The following is a 24,844-nucleotide window of genomic DNA, read 5'->3' on the forward strand; positions in this document are numbered from 1 at the left end:
CTCCCCTCCTCCCATCTTACAACAAGAGTACCTTTTAGACTACACTGTACCGTTCATAGTTTATTTATGCAGGATGTAGCAACCTGGAGAACTCCTTATTTTTAAACAAAACGTAATTGATAGCTGAACACATTTGAGCTGTAATATGAAGAAAAAATCAAATGTTCTTGCAAGATGGCATTTCACTCAGTCAATATTGAATGTTTAATTCTTTTCTGAGCACAAACAGAAAGCAGCATAAAGTTGGCTTAAAATATTTTTAAAATATCTTGCTTCTGGCTTTTAAACTATTATAGCAGTCTCGTATCACATTTTTAAGGTTTTCTCCAAAAACATGATTAGAATGATTCATTAAAAAGCTAACCTAAGATTCTCAAGTGATTACATTATTCCAAGACCTTAGAATTAACAAAAACCAAACATCTAATTCAAAATTTGCAACATCTTATTTCAACTTTTGGTTAAGCTTACCTCATTTAAGCTGTTAAATTGCTCTGTTGTTTCTTTCGGTGAAATGCATGTGGTCTGATCTATTCTACAAAACAAAACAAGAATTTTCACTCAATAGATTGCTTATCTGTGCTGCAAATATTTCAAACTTTTCATCATGTCTGTACATAAATTACAAGTTATGGGATAAAGTTGTTTTATTAAAAAAATAACATTTCTATGAAAGTTACATCTGTATTTTATACCTCATTCAAAACAACAGTGATTTTACTGGAATCTTAAATAATATATTTAAACTGTGAATGAGGTCCTGGAAACTATGACATTAAAATCTGGCTTCACTTTGTCACACAGAAAGAGTTCTACAGAAGCACGATAAGCTCTCAGTATCTTGATGATCTTGGTTAAAGCCAAGAAAAAGCTCAGACATATGTTTAAATCTAAGCACGATTTGTCCCACATGCTTTAAGTCAGGAACAAGAGTTTTCCTGTATCAGAGCCATAAAGAATAAATTTTTCCATATTTAAATTTGATGCTATTTCAGGCTCCCAATCTTCAACTTTCTGCTTAAGTTCTGTTTTGCAAAAGTCACAAAGACCTAAGGGACTCTCATGAGGAGCTGGAAATCCTTTGAGTAAGAGAGATGTCCACATTTTCTAATGAGTGTCACTTTGCAGCCATCAGAGATGTCCGTACCTTTGATTTGCCCTCAGTGTATCACTGCTTCTCCACATGGAAATAGGAAAGGAAGGTCCTGGACCAGCGAGGGGAAAAATCTCTTCCTTCTGACTATGGCTGATGAGACAACTGTGCCCCATCCAGGCAGATGTGGTCGTGGCCTAAGGCTCCACACACTTAACCAGCTTCAGGATTAGTTACAAATTCACTCTACCAAGGGATGAAACTGAAGCCTAAAAAAACCTTCCCATGGATTAGGTGAGCAATCTGAATAGCCTCATACCACAGCTCTGTCCTTCTGCAAAGCAGGGACTTTCCACACTCAACTTCAAACCCTGACATGGGTGTATCATAAGTTGACTCGCAACTCAGCTGAAGCAAGAAAACTATTGCTGTCTCAGAGAATCAGATTTCTCATTGCTGAAAAGGTGGCAATGTTTGCTGGCCCCTGTGAGACTCACTTACAGACATGATCAAAAAATAACACAACCCCCAGATTCCTTTAGACAAAATAATTCATATTTTTCAACCTATTGTATTCAGAGTCATCCCAGCAAAACCAAATAGTTTTTAAAGTCTCTAGAGACCTCAAAAACAGTACAGACAGTTGCACAGGCCTTTGTTGTAGTTTTTCATAGATTTATGAGGCATTTAAAGACTGGAATGATGGATATGCCGCTTTCCTACCAAAATAGACATATTAGCTAGCTACACCAGGGTGAACAACCACTTGCCTCCACAGAGGATCCAAGGTGTGCAATTCACATAGGAAAAATGAATCATTTTAGTGGTGGTACATATAGCACCAGAATGGGAGGTCTCACAGGCCAGCCAGCCTGCACCTCCCTCAGGATACACAGGTACATGATCAGAAGTGAGTGATTTCTGGAGATACTTAAGCAGCGAGGTGCCTTGGCTGACTGTTGTACAAGCACCTATCTACATCTCTATGTAGCTCTCCATATATATATTCTTTCCGCCATCTCACCTGAAAATGAATAGCAAATGTCTCCATGTGAAGAGAACAGAGGGAAAATGGAATTACTGAAGCAAAAAGGTTAATGCCTAACAACCTATCTCTAGCTTTTAGGCAGCAGAGAGGACAGTATGAGGCAGCAGAAAAGAGTTAAAGAAAACTGAGAAAAAGCAAGGGGAGAGCAAAAGGACTGATTTTATAGGAAAGAGTGAAATATTTATAGTTTGGTTTAATAATAGGTAAGGAAGGACCTGCAAGGCTACAAACAGCTGAAGAATTAATTCACTAATGAAGAAAAAAATATTTAGAGTGATTTATTGCATTGGACTAGAGCTAGACATAAAGGAAAGGATGAAAAGGACAAGTGTCAGGTTTGTACACTTCTGGTATTCATTTGGATGACTCCTTTCAGGGTGCGTAACACACAGCAAATGTGAACTCTCCTTAAAAAGGAAAACAAAAAACTAAACGCTAGCAGCAGTTCTTACAGGTGTTATACGAAGCCCTACATAATTCACAGCTGTATCACTCATGAGTCTTGCACTCTGGAGAGTAAAAAGTTTACAGCACCCCTGAAGTACCACACCTCTCTCATTCAGGATGATGTTCTTGTCTGCTGTTTTAGGGATGAAGAAGTCTTGCATTTTACTGTTTCTTTTTCACTAAAAATACTGGAATAAGATGCTCTTAGTTTTGCATTCTTTGGATTCTGGAGATACTGAAATCATTAAGGTGAGTAACTGTTTTTGTGTGAAGACCATTGACATAAACAGTCACATATGTATGCTGGGCTCATCTTTATATAGAGAGTTTTGGGGTGTGCTTTTTTGTTTTCACCAAGATTAACTGCTCTGCTAGGCAAATGCAGGTTATCTGATTGTCACCAGGCAACAAAGGGCTTACAATTTAATAACTATGGGTTGGATCCTACTCTCATTAAAAGTCAATCACAAAATATCCATTAACTTCAAAAGCAGCAGGAACAAGCCCTAATTTTCCATCTGTGCTGAGTACATTAAAATTATTTTAAGCCTTAGCTGAAATATGGAATAATTGCAGGCAACCCTTATTTTGTATGATGTACATCATGTAAAATAATGAAAATGGAATTCTCTCTGTGGCTACTACTCGAATACATGTTATATCATTCTTTATATAATATGAAAGGCCTGATCTCTCACCCTCCCTATCGATTGGCAACTCTGGCTTCAGCAGAATTATGCCGTTCTGCATGGCACAGATGACAAAGATGCAACTCAGTAACGTGTACGTTTGAAGCTTGTGGACATAACAAAAAAAAAAAATCTAAATACTAATTTTCATAACAGAGCTCCTACCAGACTTCAAGGGGAAGATCAATTTGCATGAGCAGTGAGCTGTTTAAAAAACAGACCAGAACATGTGAATTATTGAATTATGCATGATATCACTTCTAAACTCACATAAAAATCAAATAAAACCACATCATTTTAAAAACTAGGAAAAATGTTTAAAGATGACCTAAGCAAATTCACTTATTTCCCAGACTAAACCCAGAAAGGAGCATTACATCCTGTAATTTGCAAGTCTCAATCCAGTCCAACCCTGGATTACACTAACCCCTTCCTCAGGAGACTTACGTGTTTATGCACCACAATGCCACACGTGCTCAGTGTCTTGGGCCAATTAATGCATTAGTGATGCCAGGATAAATCCTGGCAAGCAAACCACACACTGTGCTGTGGGATGAAACCCCTTTTCCAGATTCACTTTCAGTTTATCCTGGCCCAGTACACCTTCCCTGTCTCCAGTCTAACAATCAGTTTTACCCTTCCCACTGTGAGAGTGGCCTACCAGGTTAACAGCTCAGAAAGGGTAGTCTCAGTACCACATCAGAGGACTGATTCAGCCTATCTAGAGGTTACATCACACGAGTTCACAGAAAGGCAGACCCCACAACCAACACACCTCAGTGCCAGGAAAACAAAAAGGTCCTTTCTGAGACCTCCACAAAGGGCAAAAAGCATTACGAAATTCAAACATAGTTGCCACCTTAATACAGGGCTGCAGGTGAATGTTTCAAAAGCATGCCTATGAATCCTTACAAAGCAATACAGAACTGCAACAGGCTTTTGGATGAACAGAAAGTGCACACTTGCAGTGAAAGAAACAACACTGTTAAGGGCCCAAGGCTGTTTGGATACATCCTAGGCTACTCCTTGGGCAGTCTCTGAATGCTGGAATAAGCAGCCAGAGAGCCAGTGTAGCAGTGCCTGTCTCATCAATCACAGCAGTTACATAAAGGCTGGCTGTGGACAGCCACACTTGTTTTTCAGTGCCTTTCATACTCACCAGGCACAGTCCTTACTTGGGCTACAGTAAGATGTTGGATTTTTTTTTGCCCCTCTGTCCTCTCCCCACCCCGCCTTTTTTCTTTCTTTTTTTTTTTTCCCCTTTAAGTATATTGCAACCCAAGAGCTTGCTCAGGGACTTTCCATGCCTTGATACAAGAAGTATCACTGGAACCATAAACAACAACCTTTTAATGTCAAGATTCTGAAGAAACTGTTCTTAGGAACTGGTCAATCATTTCCCAGCAAAGCAATGTTTCATCAGCAAATCCTGATTTGCTGAAGGAAAGCTATTCACAGACACATACTGGTCGTGATGAATTTTCACCAGGTCTGAGGCAGGACTCGGAGGGAATCTGGCCAAGTTTTCTCCCTGCTCGCCTGGCCGCCTGTGCGGGAACGCAGCCTCACAAGCTCTGCCTCACCCGTGCGGGTCTGCCATATGGCACGGGGACTTCAGCACTTCTGCAGCTTCCCTGCTCCCTCCCACACATCCCTGAGTTGTAGCTGTTCAGCAGAAAGTGTGGAAACTACAATAGTCCCTACCTGAACTGCACTCTCAAAAGCTACTTGCCTTGAAAACTTAAATACCGAAAGCCTCACTAGAGCTTGGTCTCCCTTATGGGAAGCACAGAAACCCTGGGAGACTCTGGCTGAGCTCAAGATCCAGGGCAGCCCAGGACTCTCAACATTTCCAGTTTTCCCGGAGAACAGTCATAGGTCTGACAGCAACTGCCACTCTACAGCCTCTGCAACCCAGGCACCAGCTGAGTCCTACTAAATGAAACCGCTCCGCTCCCATTTTTTTGGGGAATGGGGAAGAGGGGGGACTTTCAGGAATTTTTCTTTGGCAGAAAACTTAAAAAAAACCCCAAAGTGTAGTTCCCACACTGACTTGGAATGCAACCTTCTCTGAAACACTGATATTCCCACTGCCCAGGAGTCCTACGTTTCAGCCCCCTCTCTGTGTAACAGGCACCTGAAGAAAACACCATCCTCTATTCAGGTAGCAGTGTACACAGCTCTGCAATCCACATCAGTTTTGCTGATTGCCTTTCAGAAGGCAATCGGTAAGAGCAGCTTTTTGTAATCATATGTATTGTTCCATACTGACTTTCCTATTTTCTGTTAAAAAAAGGCAATTCTCTTTATTGTAACATTTGTTCCTGGGGCCTACATATAACTTTTATCTCCCAAAGGTGCAGATTCTATTACACTCTTATCCAAACCCAACTACACAAAATGGCTAGGGCAGCATTCAGTGTAATCACTAGCAAAAGTATTAGAAATTCATGTTCTTTTAATAAAATGTAAAGGTTTCCTTCCATGCAGATGACATTTCATATTCTAAATTGATGCTGATGTTCATAAACCATGCATGATAAACACCTCCTGAAATTAAAATCCTTGATTCACACGTCAGATGTAGCTTAGCCAAGAACAAGGCAGTATTCCCTTGTTCTTCTGACTGTAAACCTCTTCACCAAGTCTATTCTCCCATTTGCCTCAAATCCCACTAAAACTTTTCCTTAACTGTTGCAGTGGTTATCATAAAATGAAAGTACCCCCCAAAAACCAATCAACACATATACTTATGAGTTGTATTTCTGCAGATTGTTTCTCTTATACTGCCTGTTCTATTCTTCTCTGTCATGTATCTGTTTATGAACATCCCTTGTTAGGTTACCCTGAGTTTAGATTGCTCTGCTTAACAGGGACTGTACTGAAAAGTTTTTCTTATCTCACTATTTTTTAATCCATATTTAGACAGATTAAAACTATCCTGGTTTTAGCTGCTCCACACTCACTAGAACAGATTTTTTAAAAACCTCTGTACAGTTCAGAGGCATTTAGACCTTTAAACTTCAATAAGCCTAATGACAGAGCTGTAGCAGTCTGCAGAAACTAAATTAAAGCAGAAGGAACAACAAAGCCTCACTAGAAATAATCAACCTTGCTTCTTAGTATGAGACGGAAATAAATCCTTCTGCTCCTATCCTTCACACACACATCTGATTGATAGACAGAAAAGCCTGCCCAGTGGCACCCCTGCAGCAGTGTGGCCATTGCCTCTTCTCCAAAAGACCAGAAAGCTTTTGGTCTATGAGTTAGGGATCCTAGGCAGATGTAGTGTTCCAGAGCATTGCTAATTTTACCAGTAACCTAGCAAAAACAGGGTGGAAGATAGTGAAACTCCAGTTTTGTGGGGCTAGCAGATATGTTCTATCAAAATCTAGCTATGATTGTTGCCTGCTGCCAAGACTGAATTCTTAACCTTTGCCATGTCCCAGAGCAGAGAAGGCAGAAAACAAGGCAAGACGTCATACTATGTTTCACAGCCTGTTGCATGAGCCAGTTCTGTGATCCACATGCAGCAGCCAGTCATCTGCATGAGCTGAGACATGGGCATGTAATTGCTCTGGCCCTATCAAAGCTGACTGACAGCAGAGGGATGGGGCAAGCTGATGCTGACCCTTAAAAGGAGTGGCCAGACACAGTGACCCTCAAACTGAAAGAAACTTCAGCATATGTAATTCAAAGTCCCCTGCCCCAGTTGAGTGGTGGGAATGTTTTTCCCAAGGACAGTTAAGACAGTTAAAGTAAATAAAGTGTGTGTGTGAGGCCAGGGACCATGTGTTAATGCTTGTTTACTCCATGTTTGAAGTTCCTTATTTGAGAGTAAAGTCACCTCCGTTTTGTTGTAATACAATCAAACTAAGACATGGCCAGTGTTGAGATTTGATCACTATGCTTTCACAGCTCTTAACAGGGTAAATCCAGGTACCGTTATTTAACAGATTTAGCACTTGCGGATAGCAGGCTTCCTAAGAAGCTACCCTGGTGTTAAACAGGAATAAATAGCATAGTGAACAATGGTTTAATACCAGGCAAACTAAACAGGCCAAACGGTTGAAGTAGACAGGGGAACTTTGCTGTGGTTGCTGTTTTATTCATGCACGTTCTACTCTGGTTCTTATCTTTAAAGTCCATGTTTCTTTCATCATGTTCCTTTCATCAATCAAAATTAACCAATGTTATTTCATTATCTACCCATACACAGACCTCCTGCCAGCAGAGCCACTAGGTAGGTCTAACTCTCTGATACCAAACTTGCTATGCTCCTCTTTACAAGAAACCCATGTGATTTTTTCCTAGCATAAAGAATGCCAGAAAAGGAGAAGGCAGGCTTCCTAGGCTGGAGCTAATTAGAAACACTTTCTGAAATGCGGGACTTTGCGGTGTCTCAACTGCAGATACAAGCATCAGAGGGTGAAAGCCGTTCTTTGTGAAAGCTAATTAAATGCTTGGTCATTCTGCTAAAGCTTCCTTTGAGAGCACAAATTAATATAATTTACAATGTTGCCTACTAAAGGCTGTGGTGAAGGCAATCAGTTCATTTCACATAAAGCACCAAACTGCCATTGGATGGCAGCTGTCACTACTAACCTAGTCCTGACTTGAAACAGACCTTGGAGGCAATGAACTCTGTATGTCAACTAGCTGTCCCCTGACCCACTGAGCATCCCTGGGATGTTCCGCTGCTCCTCCAGTCCCTCCAAAGAGAGCCAGAGCCTCCGCCACACAGCACCAAGGCTGTCATGCACCCTGAGGCAGAGAACAAAGAGCAGAGACCTGGCTCACCTGCCTGAAACTCTACGTGCACAGCAAAGCAGGGCCAAACCAGCACCTGAGCATGGGAAATTTGTAAAGTAGTGCCCCAAAAACTGATGGCTGTGAAGAGCATGATCTTATTTACACAGTCCAAGCCTGTCACTAGGAGCTAAATCTTATCCTTAGGACACACCCTTACTGGTAGATTGGGTCAGTTGGGTGAGTTGAAACCCCATTTCTAGCCTTTTGCACAGCCATGAAGGATCGGAGGAGGAACTGTGACTTCCAGTAGTTACCAGAGCTGAGTTACTTCATGATCAGCTGAGTTACCTGCCATCAAGACTCGGCTAATGCCTGACCTGAACACCCCATACCCTTCACAGCATTGGAACAAGCACAGTTACACAGCACTCAGGGTCTAAACTGTACGTAAATGCATACCCATGCTAAAATCAAGTGCGCGGCTTCCCATTCCCATTTCTCAGTGAGAATACAACTCTGAGAAAGAGTGAGGCAAGTCAGCACTGGGGCATAAAGAAAAGAAGTGCCAAGATATTTTTGAAACTTGGCACAGAGGAATTGAAGTTTCTGAACTGAGGATGTTCTTCCTGCTTGAAATGTAAGGGGTTTAAAGAATGATGAAATTTGCATTCTTATCTTCATCCCTTTCACTTTCTCCAAACAGTTCTAGGCATATAAATACAGAATACAACTGCCAATGGGAGCCAGGAGTCTGAATATTTTATACAGAAGGCAGCAAATGAATTAGCCTTTCTTACAGTTAATCAGAAGTGAAATGCACTGTCTTATCCCAAGGCTTACCTTTGTTGAAATCTCACGACTGCTTCCTGGCATCTGAAAGCCACATTCTGTGCATAGTCATTAGCTGAGGATCCAGCCTTCCCCTGCCACTCTGAGAGGCCCGGCAATGCGCTTTCCAGCTCCTGCACAAAGCAAAAAAAAAAAAAGTTGAATGCCCTGTCAGTACCAATCAGGCTTAGCTGAATATTTCGATTTAAGAAAAAAAGAGCTCCATGAGACAGGATGCTAATTGTGGTTCTTTGTTATTTTTTGGTAATAATCTGGAAACAACTGGAAAACACAGACTAGAAAAGGTTCTAAACAAACTAGTATCTTCTTTCACTGTAAAACATTTTTTGAAACCAAAGCAGACCGTAACCCATTTTCTGTTTATTAGTTAGATAACAGATATCAGCTTCTGAGCTAAAAGGTGCTATACACACAGGTCAATATTTTTTTCCTTATATATACATTCACATTTCATTTGAAATTATTTACTCACATGTCAGTAATATTTTATTACTTGGGCATCATCAGAAAAATTTTGGCTGACAAAAGCAAATGCAGTTCACTTAAATAAGGTTTGTAAGGTTTAACCAGCTTCCTTTTCCCTTTGGCTCTTTCCCTTCCCTAGCATATGCATAGCTTTATGAACAGAGTATTACCGCAGGAGGAGTGAAAGGCAGTGACGAAAAACAAAGTCACATCAGCCAACCTGCCACACAGAAAATAAAAAAGCCAATTTAGTTCAACAAATTGAGGGAGTAGGAATTAGAAAGGTATGCATTTTACTCCAAGCTTTCAAAAACCAGTTGTAGGGCTGTGACAAGATCTGTTCAGCACATCTTAACTTCCTTACCTATAAAATGGATTATAATATTTCCCTTGCATTGCAAAGGGTAAGTTAATGAAGTTCTTTGAAAATGCGATAATCAAAGTGGGGCTTTTTCCTACTTCTTTATTAGCTTTTATCATCCAATATTTTATTCCAATAGTTTACAAAATTAAAATACAATGTGCTTTGCAAAACAATAGTGTTCACTTCCCCTGGTAAAGCAGTATATCTGATTTTGCTCCAGTTTCAAAGCTTAGTTGAAAGCATGGGAGTTGGAAGTTTGGATAGAAATGTTTGGATGGGAACTTGGAGGGCTGAGGTTATTCTGCATTTACAAAAACAGTGGCTGCTTTTACTTCCTTCTTAGTCTGTTCCATCTTTACAGATTATGAATGAAGCTTGTTTAGAGATAGATTGTATTTAAACAAAACTAAATTACACTTTTATAAGATTGTCAACTTTATAAAAAGTTTTAAATTTAAGAAAGTTGCCCAAATGGTTTCCTCTCAGGAGAAATATTCAGTGCCAACCTCTCAAAATTAATGATGAAGGACTAAGGGATCTTGAAAAAGAACCCAAACCAACCAAACAAAAAAACCTGGCAAAAATAAATAAAAAGTCCCATCACTGGCATTTTACTTCCTCTCCATGATGACACTTTAACTATAGGATATTTGTTGGATAAGTGAACGTTAATTCCTCCTACTTAGTCTATGAGATGAGTATAAAAAGAGTGTTGAAATCTATCTCTAGAAAGAGGCAGCTGTCACCATCGTGATGGAGGGTACTCAGGAGGAAGCAGCCATGCGTTAACTCTAACACACACGTCCGTCCGTGGGGTATGTCCGCACTGCATTTATGAAGTGTAGACCTGCCCCTGGGCTGAAAGTACCTTCCCTGCCAGGTGAAGAAACCTGTGCTAGCATTACATTAGTTTGCTTTGGTATCAGCCACTGCAGTAGAACTGACCCAACAGAGGTTAATCGAGCTTTCCAACCATACTTACTACCCACAAGGGGCAAATTTCCAAAACAGACCTCCAAACCAGAGTCTTTTTTTCAGACTAGATGTTATGAAGCTCTGGTGATGTCAGAGCAAAAGGAATGAAAGCTTCACTCAACTGACTAGCGTTACTCCTGCTTTTGTTACCCTTTGTCTCCTTCAGAGCCTTCTAGGACAGACGTCTCCCCCTCTCCCCATGTCTATCTAATATAGCTTAGCATTGAATGAATGATATTTTATTCAAAAACGGTAATAACAATTCAGGTTACAAATGGACAGCAGTTTTTTGCAGCTGTTCTAGTTTTTCCATTATTATCTTAACATTATTTTCCCCTAGTTATATAAAAAATATCATATGCTCTTGGGGACTAAACAGGTCAACACAACAGTTTTCATTAAAGTTCAAGGTAGAAGTGGATTGAACAAGTTCAGCTTATTTTATTTGCCCAAAAACCTTCAGTGGTTTGATGGTCTCCAGGTAGAACAGGCATTTTCCTCATTCATGCTTAGAAACTCTTGTAAGGACTGGATTACATTTTGCTAGGTATTAGACATGACAGAAAGTAGAAAGAATAACACTTATATTCTCTAAAAAGTGTAACTTTATATTGGCAACAGCAAAGCTGGAAGAAAGAATTCTGCATCATCACTGTGATGCGTACTGAAAATATTCTTTCTCAAAGATATTTAATAACAGAGACACATAGGAAGACTACAAATCAGATCTCAGAAAAACCTCTGGAACTGAAGCTGGGAATTAGTATTATTTGTAAATCTGAGGGATGTAGACTGGGGGGATAGAGGGAAGAAGTCAGGACACTGGAGTTCAGGAGATTACGTTCTTACCACTTTAGTAGCATTATTAGGGGAGATGCTAGCTTTTTATGCCATCATATGACAATATGGAGTTTCAGGATACAATAAAACACCAGAAGAGGCAACAGCCATTGACTTATACCAGTTGAAGATCTTGTCTAGAGTTCTTGCAACAGCCTCAACATTTACACTTAGACGTGCTTAGCTTCAGAAGTTGACTGCAAAAGCTGTTAATACAGGTAAAAAGAAAACTTTGGGTTCTATGTAAATGAGTGAAACAAGAGCATTTCAAGTTAAGCAAGTGTATCTTATGGCTGAAGCCTTCTCAGTGTTGTACTACTTAAGTTAATCAGTCAAAGAAAGTCAGTCCCGTTAAGGTGCAAAACCAAACCTGCATTAAAGTGGTAAACTTGCTTCAGCAGAAGCCTCTTCTGCAACAAATACCCCTCTCCAATATCAGCAGAGAGAACATGGCAATTCAAGATGTTTTCTGCTAGATGAAAGGGAAAGCTGAGAACAAGAATATATGCTGCTAATAAGCGCTCACTTGCAGGCTTGATGTTTGAGGACTTGGGTGGTTTTTGGTTGGGGTTTTTTTTTTCTTTTTTTTTTCTTTATTGTTGTTGTTCATAAATTATGGCATTAGGATGTTAAAGGGTAACCCTAGGGAAACACCCTTGATGGAACCTCTATGTTCTGAGCATATGCTTCCTCACTTCTTGAAGTCAAATAAAACCTAATTAATTTGATTTTCTATAGATCAACATTGCAGAATTGCTCATGAAACCATAGGAAAGATGAAACCAAGTAGCTGGAGTACAGCCGTGTAATCACATTCCAGCAGCCTGCCTCTCTTCCCATACTTTGGAAGGGTTACAGCTGCCCTCATACCCAGCTCCTACCCTCAAAGAAATAACTGCATGCAATATCCAAGGTACAGCTTTACTCTAGTGACATTTTATCAGCTGATAAGTGGTCAAGTGAAGTCACTTGGTACTGCACTTACAGAATCATAGAATCATAGAAACATTAAGGTTGGAAAAGACCTCTAAGATCATCGAGTCCAACCGTCAACCCAACACCACCATGCCCACTAAACCATGTCCCTAAGCGCCTCATCTACACGTCCTTTAAATACCTCCAGGGATGGGGACTCAACCACTTCCCTGGGCAGCCTCTTCCAATGTTTCACCACTCTTTCAGTACAGAAATTGTTCCTCATGTCCAATCTAAACCTCCCCTGGCACAACTTGAGGCCATTTCCTCTCGTCCTATCGCTAGTTACTTGGGAGAAGAGACCGACACTCACCTCGCTACAACCTCCTTTCAGGTAGTTGTAAAGAGCGATAAGGTCTCCCCTCAGCCTCCTTTTCTCCAGGCTAAACAACCCCAGTGCCCTCAGCTGCTCCTCATAAGACTTGTTCTCCAGACCCTTCACCAGCCTCGTTGCCCTTCTCTGGACACGCTCCAGCACCTCAATGTCCTTCTTGTAGTGAGGGGCCCAAAACTGAACACAGTATTCGAGGTGCAGCCTCACCAGGGCCGAGTACAGGGGCACGATCACTTCCCCACTCCTGCTGGCCACACTAGTTCTGATACAGGCCAGGATGCCATTGGCCTTCTTGGCCGCCTGGGCACACTGCTGGCTCATGTTCAGCCGGCTGTCGACCAACACCCCCAGGTCCTTCTCTGCTGGGCAGCTTTCCAGCCACTCTTCCCCAAGCCTGTAGCGCTGCATCGGGTTGTTGTGGCCGAAGTGCAGGACCCGGCACTTGGCCTTGTTGAACCTCATACAGTTGGCCTGGGCCCATCGATCCAGTCTGTCCAGGTCCCTCTGCAGAGCCTTCCTACCCTCGAGCAGATCAACACTCCCGCCCAACTTGGTGTCGTCTGCAAACTTACTGAGGGTGCACTCAATCCCCTCATCCAGATCATCGATAAAGATATTGAACAAGACTGGCCCCAAAAGTGAGCCCTGGGGAACACCGCTCGTGACCGGCCGCCAACTGGATTTAACTCCATTCACTGATATATTAGACTTGGTCCTGTTAATCACCACTGTAAATTTAATAAACTTTTCTTCATCAAGACCTAGGGTACATGACCACAGTACTACACTTGTTTCAAAAAAAATCAGAGGCACAGGAATCACACTTCAGCAGACTGAGAGCCTTGTGAAGCTCAAAATCCCCAAGTTGTCCATCTTTCCTCCACTTGAACACAGAGGTCTGTTCCCTCTCAGTGACCTTTCTACAATGAAAATCCCCTGGACTCTCAGTAGTAGAAAGGCACACAAAATTGGTCCCCATCCAAACAGGCTTTAATCCTTCCAACACATGCAGCAAACTTACTTATCTCCCAGTATCCCATTCTGATTTTAAAGGGACAATTTTCTAAAAAAAGCAACTCATGGGCTTATAACACATAGGAGCGAGTGGCAAACATTTTCTTTGCTTATCAGAGCAACACCTTTAAAAGAGATAATGTCACTGCAATATTGTCACTGTTTCTTTCTGATGCCACAGGTTGGGGAAGTGAGAAGACTGTTGAAAAAGCACTCTATCAATAAACTCAGGAAAATGAGGATGAACAGTTTAATCACCATGTGCAGTGCATCATGCTTTTCTTTCATAAATGCATGTGCTCAGATATTGCTGTTTGTCAGCTCAACATAAGCTGCTTGAAGTACATCATTTATCTCATTTAGTGGCTTGGTGGTAAGGTGTTTCACAAAAGGAAGGTATATGCAGTTGCACAGTGTCTAAAAGCATCAGTCTTGCTCACTTTTCCAGGTAATAACAACTTGCCATACACAGCTACTAGAAACAACGCAGCAGCACTTTGCTTTCAGCTTCAAAATGGAGAGAAGCAGTTGCTACCTGTTCACGACTAGGGCTGCTAACACAGACAGCTGCAATAGGGTTTGGGAGGTCATAACACATCAAGGATCCCAATGAGAACCCACACACAGAAACAAGCCCTTCACAGAGCTCTTCTGCAAGCAGACCCTTGTTTTTCATGGCCACCTTTAACAAAGCCAGGAGCCAGATGCTTGCTTCTTTAAGCCCTTGAGGTACCTGAAGATGCAGCAAGGCAAGCACCTTGAAATGCAGAAATCTCTGCACTGGCAGCCAAATGTTTGCTTTGTGTTTATGTTTTATATTACACTCAAAGCTCTACACTACCTCTCGTCCCTCAAGTACTCCCATCAAATCAAAGGTGAGATAAAATAGTGCCTACACATATTACCTCTTCCAGTATGCCAGAGATGGGAGCAGTGGGTAGTGTGGGGGCCCAAGACCACTTTTGTCTTTCCTATTTCAAGCCCTTGAGTCATGTGACAATTATCTGCCTGACACTGTTTTTCCTTCTAGAGGCTGCATATCTAAGTTGCGCTGGTATTTTATGGCAGTCTAATTATATACCGAAAAAGTTTCCCATGAAAGAATATCAACATTTTCAGTTAACCACTTTCAAGTTAACCACTTCAGGCCACGTAAAATACCATAGAGCAGCAAATCTGTTCTGTGTTAGCTTTCATTGGGTGAGAGGTACAGGCACGACTCATACTGGGAGCAGGCAGACAGGAGACTCGGAAGTAGCTGAAAGAGCAACACGTGATCTGTGAGACAGATCTTGCCCTGTTTATGACTTCTTCATGACTCCTCTTCCAGATACGCCTCCACTTGCTCTCCATAGGGCAAAATTTCCTATGATTTTTCTTATCTGCTGATAAACACACACACCTCATCTCCCTGCAGCCTAAATAACATTTCCTAGTAATGCAATACAGTTACAAAAAAATCATCAGTTATTACTTCATCTCGGGGATGAACTCCAGCAAAAACATGCAAGAAGATTAGGGCAAGACTGACACTGGTATTCTGAAAGAGACTATGATAATACCATTGGGATGCCATTTGCTTTTACTTTTTCTTCTGGGATTCAAAAGGATATTCCTCACTTAGAAGGTAAGACATGCCATCCAAATGATGAATTCTCAATCTAAATTTGAAAAAATGAACCAAAATCATTCCTGGTCTACGATGGGTTCAAAGCTCTTCAGAAAGTGTTCTGCAAATTTCTATCCACAAAAAAGAAGAGAGGAGAGACAGAAAATAGCCAAATACATTATACATCAAAGAAGAGATGTAAATACAGACATCTCTCAGGCCTTGTACCTACTACAGGCCAACAATCTACCAATGTTAACATCAACTATTTTGGTTATGAGACTATTTCTAGTTGAGTGGTTAAACCTGGACCAGAGCTCTATCCCTTACACTGCACATGAAACATGACTCGGTAAGCACCGGGGGAGAACAGAGGCACTTCCAGCAGCTGCTGGGAGGTGGTAACTCTGGAGTCTACATAGCAATGTACCTCCACAAACAGCAGCAGAAGCTTCTTCATTTCTAATCTTCTTTTATAGCCTTTAGAAAAGTTACAGTTCTGCTCCCCTCAGCTCAACCCGGGGAAGGCTGTGGGCAAGAGCACCGGTACCAGAATCTGCATTGGAATAGATTTATTATTTAAAGATGAGAAAAAATAGAAAGTAAGATAAAGGGAAAGTATGAAATCTCTGCACTGGCAGCCAAAATACCAGTGCAAGAGATACTCAGTCAAATAAACAAAACAGAAAAAGTCTGATCAAGTGCTGCAACTACCAAGTTTTTTATATTTGGTGCAAGCAGTCACATCTCTCTAGATGTGCAAATCTAGAGAGAGAGATTTGCACATCTTCAGCTATGCTCTCCACTCACTTCTGATAGCAGTTGCAACACACTCTTCTCTGCAATTCCCTGGCTGAAATTGTCTGTCGTTACAGGAGGGTTCCAGGACTCCAGGTCCCTGAAAATCAGGGTAGATTATTGTGGGGTCTCAGCCACATCATGGATTACCAGGGAGTTCCACTTTGCATTTCAAAAGGTATGTTTGTTCAGACACTGTGCCATAAGCCTACCCTTGGTAAGTTTAGTTCTTTACCTGACTTTCGTCATGGCTTTTTCCATTTTCTAGCTTTGCAATGGGGTTAGGTTTTCTTAGCTTTAAGTTGCCCATTTCAGGCTTCAGAGCGTAGTCAATAACAGCTTGCTGCTTGTGCTGCTGAGTATCTTGCAAAGGCAGCTGCCTTTCCTCTAAGACAGCAGCATTGTCCGGATAATTTTCTTTGTTATCATCATCTCTGTAAGAAAATATAATTGAAATTCATCAGGCAGGACTTCAGACACCTGTCAAAACATTATGAAGGAAGAACAGCAACAAGTTCTTAGCTATTCATGGCATTTTAATTTTACCAAGTTGAGTAGTCTACACACCAAACACTACTAACATTTATGTTAGTAAAATTAATCTGAGAGGCTATTGTTTATTGTCAAATCACAAGCTAAACTACTGTTAGTATTATTACACATTCAACTGTGGAGCCATTTAAATAAGACCAGTTTTAGAGGCACTCTTTGGCTTTAGCTCTATAGTTCATATTCCCCAAATAAAATCTGAAACTGCCTTTTTCATGCAGAAGACCTTGCCCTGTCCAATGATTCACACTAGGTTATAATCTTACAAAAATGTCGTAACGTACAATAATTCCTCCCTATAGTCATACTTCCCTTCTGACAGTCTCTGTTTTTGAGGGCTTTTGGACAAAGTGAGGGAGGTAGGCATACAAAGTAGGGTTTGAACAGCCAGAGGTGTGTTTGGGTGGAAGGGACAAGTATATGCTCCCAGTTTGGAGAAAAGGTCCTCCTGTATAACAGCACATCTGGTGGTTTAAACAGACACTGTTGCTCACAGATGCTCAGTTAACTACTGAATCTGGGACAGATATTTTCAATCTCCACCTAGTCTACAGTGTGCAACCTGTCCTAAGAAGACCTTGCTAGTCTTATCCACACCCAATCAATCCAACCTTAGACTGGTCTAATGCCTTCCACTGGGAGCATCTCCCTGGCACCATTAAGAAAGCTACCGCAATGCAGAACGCGAGGCTGCCTGCTTAGTTGGCAGGGTGAACAGATCGGCATTACTGCTCTGAAATCCCTGGCTGTTGCTTAGTTTGCAGGTGGAATTTCAGATGTAAGCTTCAGCTGGTAAAATCCTAATGGTTAGCCGAGAAATGACCTCTCTCCTGGTGTGAAACTTCCACAGCCAAGGGAGTCAAGGACTATTGAATTAACCCCCCCCGAGATTTTTTTAGAAAGCATAACTTGCTAATTCAATGTTTTCTTCTAAGGATTCTGAGCTGCCAAACTCACTTTCCATCTGTGGCCCATCAGCATCCAGATGGATGCTCGCAGGGTGCCTATGGAGTTAAACACCATTGCTGCCCATGCCTTCTGCAAGTGTGCTCCAAGGCAGTTGTTATAGTTACAGGGTAGGGTGCTTTATATCCTATGGGCATTTCAAGAATGTGCAGAAGTGTTGCTAATTTTAAGACATCATCTGATTTAAAAATCTTTCTGAAAGGTTAAGTTGCATTCTCTAGCAATCAACATATACTAACATAGCCATGAGAGACACATGCCTCAAGAATACTTCAGTTAAATTACAATTTGAAGGATTTTTTTTCACAGAGACACTCATCAATGAGCATATCCTTGCCCAGTTGCAAAACTCCGCTTGCTACTACTTTGTACCAGCTGCTGTACAGTAAAATTCAATGTATTAGCATCAGAGCTGCATCTGAATGAAAGTAATATGATGTGAAGTTAAGAATACAGACCATAATATATTTACTCATATAATAACAACAACAATTAATCTTAATATTGTATACACATAAGTGTACAAGACAAATATGCATTTCGCAGAAATACTAATAGCCTTAGCAGGTAATACCCCAGAAATTCTGCATTCCCTTGAGAATAAAGGTTTCTTTCTAATGGTTTAACAGAAGCAGTCTGACAGCTTTATTTGTTGCCAATGGATTTCAGACAAAATTTGCAGTAGAATACCTGGGGCTGGAACTGGCTGCTTGATCTTCATGTACAGATTCTGAATCCCCGTCACACCTTGAAAATGGATACAAAATAATTGCTGATTTTCTGCCAGTTGCAGAAATTTAGCTTTCAATAACATGGCAATGCAGCTCAAAGTATAAACACATTTCTCCTTCTCACACCTTAGCTGGGGTCATTTAATGCCATAGCTGCTCCGTGATAGTCTAAATCTCAGAGGAAGAAGAGGATTTGAGATGTTAAATGTACACAATTTGTTATATCATTTTCAGCCAGATGGAAATAATGATGACAAAGAATTCAGATGTTACCATACAAATTACAGGAAAATTACGAGAAATTCTGTGTTTTAATTGCTTATAGTATACTTCACATTAAAAAAAAAAAAAGAATTAGAAACAATTAGCTAAGGGTGTTTTTCTCCTAGACTCACAAAAATATTAACTATAGTAGAGCAGTCATACTTTGTGCAGCAGGAAAAGGAATCCCCAAATAAAAGTGATCGTTAGTCTTAAAATGTAAATTAGCAGAATTTTTTAAGATGCCTGAAGAATCATAATCAATTACATCCCCTTAAGTTACAAACAACAGAATTGTCATAAGGTTGCCTTATCAAAAGAGAAGTCTGAATAAATATGCTAACCACTCAGTGTTGAACACTATATTGTGCAGCACGGCTGAACTTTGCAGAATGATATAACTGCAAAGCCTATGAGCAGTCTTTTTTCAAATAAACATATATATATGCATACACTCCTAACAAATATGCATATACCCTTTCTAGGTATTATTTCTCGGGAAAAGTCGGGGCCCTTTCCTCACCCTCTGTTCATACTCACAGGGCACAGACACTAAGCAGGCCTGGATCACTTGAAGTTTGCTGGCAGAGGAATCTCTTCATTATGGGGGAAGCAGCCTGTACTTCCGCTGACTTGTTAAACTTTCAGAAGAGCTGCCCTGCTTAGGACAGAGCACATTAAGTGATGAATTCACAGCTCTGCGTTGCAATTTGATGGCAAGGTTTTTAATATATTCCTATTTCCCACCAGTCTTCTGCTAGTATCTTTATCAAAAGCCAGACTGCAGCAGAAAGTATTTAAAGGGACACTCAAGTGTTTACACTTCCTGAATACATCAGCATATGGATGAAAGCATTTGCTGCTCACACCTGGAACACAAAACTACAGTTGCAGATTCCCCCCTAATCACACAATATTCCTGCAACGGGTGCAGTTCTCCCCACAAGGCAAAGTGGGATGACAGATGGAAGACAGGGGTTGATGTACAAAATGGGTAAATTCACTGTAGAAATCTAGTTGCCTTTGCCTCCGGATGCCAGTCACACCTTCCCCTCTGGTCTATCACTAATTACCTTATGGGTCTCTGACACCAGCAAGGTGTGAGGATAGGACATACTGGGGGTATGAAGAAAGAAGCCCAGTACGAAAGGAACCAGGAAGCTGGATGGAAAACACGACGGAAAATTTCAGAGGGAGAAAAACATAGCAAGGAAATACACTGTGAGGAGACAGCGCCAAGGTCAGAGCTGGATGGACAGAGCTTCCAGCACAGACACGAGAGTAGGGTAAGATGCCATCAGGCGTGCTGTGCGCCATGGGCCAACCTACAGTCAACAAAGCCCAGGGACCCTCTAAAGGGACAAACTCTCCCTCCTGCCTGTGCCACAGGAAGAGGAGGTGGGAGGAAGCAGCTCTACTACCGGCTTCACTCGCCCCCTCCTCTCACCAGTCACCACACTTGGTCCTGAAAGACCATTTTGGTGACTAGGAACACTCTTTGGAGGGACGATGGATGACTGAGCACAGGTCCGTCAGCCAAGTCTATGTGTGCATACTTGTGTGCATACTCCTTAACTTGGGGAAGTGCCCTGGGGATTGCTTTCCCTGAGCTAGCTGTAATAAAGTGATCTTGAGAAGCAGAGATCCTAACTTAGCATCCAGCAACTGATAAAAGTCATAAAACAAGACAGAACTTAGAAACAACATAAGTGAGCATGACAAAATGTATTTGAATAACCGGATAGCAGTAGATAGGAAAGATAAGCAATAATGAATCAGAGCAGACCGTGTCCATCATGTAATAAAAAGATTGTGAGGAAGTTCAGAAGCAACACACTCTGAAATTAAGAGAAATTTTTCTCTTTGTAAGAATAATTAAACAAGAAAGCTCAGTCACACAAGACAGTACTTGAGGCTAAGACCATGGCAGGACCTTTAAAAAGGTGAATCATGATATAATGCAAATATCCATCATTAAAGCGCAGAGTGTTTTTACCTTGGCTTCTTTAAGAAATGCAGCTTATGTGTTCACGCCACTTGTCTGCACATATCAACACAGGCATGCACACACTCCTCTCCTCTCACCAGTAACTTGTAAATATTGTTGTCCAACTTCAGCTATATTTAACAGATAGAGGGATCTTCAAGATTTTGATAAGTTTTGTGAAAGCTTGTGGCCACATAGTAGAAAGAGTTCCCACCAACCCAAAAACTGAGGCAGCATCTCACCCATTCCTAAAACATCAGAGAATACGCCAGAACAGTTTCAGGTCATAAATCCATATGGGTTGAAGCTTACATTGGGCAGGAAGTATGTCTTTTGACAAAACCAATGATGTGAATCCTTTTCCTTCAGTGCCCAATCTAACTACTGACTGATGGATATGTCTCTTAAAAGTAAGTACATCCATTACTGATCTTATGGCACTGGCCAGAGTCAGGGCAGAGATGGGACCCCAGTCTAGCTGGACTGCTGCTCTGACTATAGTACTGCCTCTGTATGTTTCTCCCAAGGATCTCTGGTTTAATGGGATTAGCTTTTTTAACTTCCTTCCATTTTCACCTTTCCATAGGAGCCATTTCAGTACAACTTGAAAACTGCTCCCTTTTGCTGACTTGACCTTCATACAAACAACGCCTAAACCAGGCTGCATGCATGGCTTGCTGGAAGCTTAGCAGCCCCAGGCACTTGCCTGGTCTGGACAAATGTTCCTGAAAGTATTGTATCACTGATTTTATACCATTCAGGAAGCCCTGATTTTGCCTTTGCCAAAGTAAAGACAGAAATTGTCAAATGGGGATGTCTAAAGTTGCATAACAAGCTCTCTATTCTGCTAAATAAAAGTAACCTATTTTCCGATATGGCCAGCACAAACAACTAGTGCTGAAATCAGTAAGAATTGTGTATCCTCAGTGGTTCTCAAAAACAGGCTTTGGGGCGAGGCTCTAAACAGGATTGAGGGAAATCAACTCTGGAAACCAAGTTCGTTCATTTGGACAATGCTTTTCAGATGTCATTGTTTGCTTGCTTTGTTTTCTAAAAGTATGTTTCTACTTCCATGTTTGGGAAGATAAGATTAAAAATTAAAGCTCCTGAAACAAAACCAACAACAGCTTAAATGAGAGAGATTCACCCTTTAGGCGATGCCTGGCCCAGCCCCAGCTCTGCCATGCTGCTGCCTCTCGGCTCGGCACAGCAGGGCACCATCTGCACCCCTCTCCCTTTCCCCAGGGGCAGTGCTGGCACTACGCAGTCAGCTTTTATGCCATCCTGGCCCTTGTCTTAATGGTCACATGAAGCACCACAGAGAAAGGCCATCACTTTCAGGTCCTAGAAACCTCAAGGGTGAGGCAGGCACAGGGGCTGCTCCAGGGGAATCTCTACGAAAAACAATGGATGTATTTAGGGATAGAGAAAAGGGAAGGAGAAAAAAATATGAAAAATGTACTATTTGTAATCTGGTTATTCTTCTGTGAAGGGGGAACATCCCAGAATTTTACAGACCACAATTCATCACTTAACTAATAGGGACACAGGAAAATAATAAAAAATTACTTAATGATTTATTAGCTTCCGTTAAATCTTTCCATATATGCCACAATCACACAAAAAGCATGACTAAGTTAAAATATTAAATAAAGCAAGGCAATGTAAGCAATAAAGCAAAGCAATGTAAGAGAGGGAAATTATTTGGATCCCTATGAAATGTTACTTTTCCTGTAGTGATTTTGCAACACTTAGGGATGGCTCAGACGATTACAACTTGGCCTGCTTTCAGAATGTATCCTGTCCCCACAACACTTAGGCAAACAGCTCACTGTCCAGCTAGGGTTTTTTAAATTATGAGCATTTTAGCAGTGTAAAACTCACCTAATACACAAACAAATCTATAAATCATTTCCTTCCTGAGAAACTGCTTGGCACATTACTGCTGAAGAATCTTCCCTAAAAGCTTTTGAAACGATCAAAAGCATGCAAAATAATAATGTAGAGAACACCAAAACTGAAGTGTTTTAGACTGAAATAAAACAGACCATTTCATTTGTAATAGTTCCTAAAGCCGTTGCCTTTCTAACTTTCTAATGTTCTCCCTTGTCCTGTTCTGTTGTCTCTGTAAAACAACAACAAAAATCAACGTATATATCCTTATGATCATGATACGTATGAAAGGCCTTCTAATGAGTTTATGAAATTGATTACAAAGAAATGATGTATTTGGTACTTGGCCTGTCTAAATAATGTATAGTTATTTTTTTCAAAATACTTGCAAAGAATTTTTTTTTCTAATAATGCTTGCAGGAAGTACAGACCATGTGTTCTTAGAAAACTGACATACTTGTGTTTTTCAAGATCATCAGTACCAGAAATGAGCAATATTTTCACAGGAGACTTATCCTACACTGAAAATCATGCATTTAAACATGTGTGATGTGCATCAAACATATATTCTCCCAGAAAGGTATTTCATTGCTAAATGGTCACAGAGCCTGTAAAGGCAGCTGTTTCATGCAATCCTTCCCATACAGTCAATAATTTACTTAGATTACAGAAAACTGAATCAGAATATATGACAGATAGCTTGGAACTTCTTACATACTACTCACAATTATTCTCTACATATTCTACTAAACTCATCATTCTTATTTAAAAATAAGGACATCTTTAAAGTGTTCACTTACTCTGCTAAAGCTGTCGTGTTGAAGGAATTATCCTGAATGCTGAAACAGAAACAAGAAAACATCAGATAAGTCAGCAAGGCAGGCAGGCTCCCTGTATCCTTCTCAGTTGTAGGAACACATGCACAAACATGGCATTGCAAGGCAAGTCTCTGTGCGTTAGCTCTACATGCACGACTGTACCTTTGGCTGCTCTGCACATGCTCATAATCGAGGAACCATAGGGATTAGTCCTACAACACTCACAAAGCCCATCCAGCAGCGCTTTGAATTAATACAGGGATGCAGGTAGTCTGTGAGGCTCAGAAAGGGATCACATTCTTTTATAACTCTAACAGTGCTGCTAATAAAGGCTTTGGTTTACAAACAAGTATTTGGCATTCTGTCCTTTAAACATTTGCTCTATGTAATTGGCTCATCAAACACAGTTGTTTTTATTACTTAAATAGGGTTGCTCAGCTAAGATCTCTGGAGGTTTTTTCTTCTTGTTTAGTGGTGTCTTACACACTCAGCTCATGGCCAAACCCCAGGGGAAGCTATGAAAAAACAATCTGGCAGAAAGGACAGTTCAAGTAGCAAAAGGTTATTGAGCTAACAGCAAGCAATAGATGAAACCATTCCTATGAAAGGAATAGGCTGCTGTGCTCCTGCAACAAAATGTTTCCGACCTGATGTAATACATTCAGTAGGGGTCAACTGAGGATACCGTAAACGGCTGGATTTGAGGCAGCGGTGGAATTCCTCCTTGAACAACACCTCTCAAATCCAGTAAATACACTGTTGGATCATCCTAAAATCTTATAGCAGCAGAAAAAAAAATTAAAAATCTCACTGCTACATACCAGAGCAGGGATTTTTTTTTTGTTTGGGTGGGGGAGGAGAAGGCAATGCAGACAACAGCATCTTATGAGCACTCCTGTTTGTGACAATGGGACCTCGCAGACGACAGCACCAAGCGGAGCAGAGATACAGAGAGGCGCGGCGTCCTCCTCCCCGCAGCAGCTTGTGCCGCTGCGTGGTGTTGACACACATTTCCCAGGCAGCAGCAGCAGCCAGGAGCCACAGCCGTGACCATTTCCCTTCTCTCACCAACAGCGCTAACAGTGTATCTTATCTTCACCTCTTGCCAGCCTTCCTACCTGCTTGCACACACTATTTTGCTCTTTTCTTTCCCATATTTGTATGTATATGTCAATTTATATAATGGCACAAATTACCTGGGGGTCAGAATATCACAGCCAGTCTGTAGGGACTTCTGCCCTACAGAGTAGCACGTTTTGTGAGAGAAGGGTGAACAGAAAAGCTAAATTTAATGGTTAGCATTTAAATCTTGCCTTAGACCTAAAATTGCGAATTTTTTCTCCTCCTGTTTCTAGTTTCTTACATCTGACTGTACAAATATAAATTT

At 41.1% G+C, this 24,844-nt stretch overlaps 1 protein-coding gene across 1 annotated transcript in view; it reads right to left on the reverse strand.

Moving 5' to 3' along the window:
- Positions 1 to 23,513, reverse strand: part of FAM13C (family with sequence similarity 13 member C) — a 56,498-nt gene extending 32,985 nt beyond the window's left edge. The window contains exons 1-5 of the mRNA XM_076339297.1: positions 23,440 to 23,513; positions 18,458 to 18,514; positions 16,488 to 16,686; positions 8,870 to 8,991; positions 472 to 535 (exon numbers count right to left, since the gene is read on the reverse strand). Of these exons, the coding sequence (XP_076195412.1) occupies positions 472 to 535; positions 8,870 to 8,991; positions 16,488 to 16,686; positions 18,458 to 18,514; positions 23,440 to 23,501 (504 nt within the window). The 5' untranslated portion in view covers positions 23,502 to 23,513. The remainder of the gene's footprint in view (positions 1 to 471; positions 536 to 8,869; positions 8,992 to 16,487; positions 16,687 to 18,457; positions 18,515 to 23,439) is intronic.
- Positions 23,514 to 24,844: the final 1,331 nt, after the last annotated feature.

The sequence above is a fragment of the Aptenodytes patagonicus genome, chromosome 5 (genome assembly GCF_965638725.1).
Source record: "Aptenodytes patagonicus chromosome 5, bAptPat1.pri.cur, whole genome shotgun sequence".
NCBI classification, from domain to species: domain Eukaryota; kingdom Metazoa; phylum Chordata; class Aves; order Sphenisciformes; family Spheniscidae; genus Aptenodytes; species Aptenodytes patagonicus.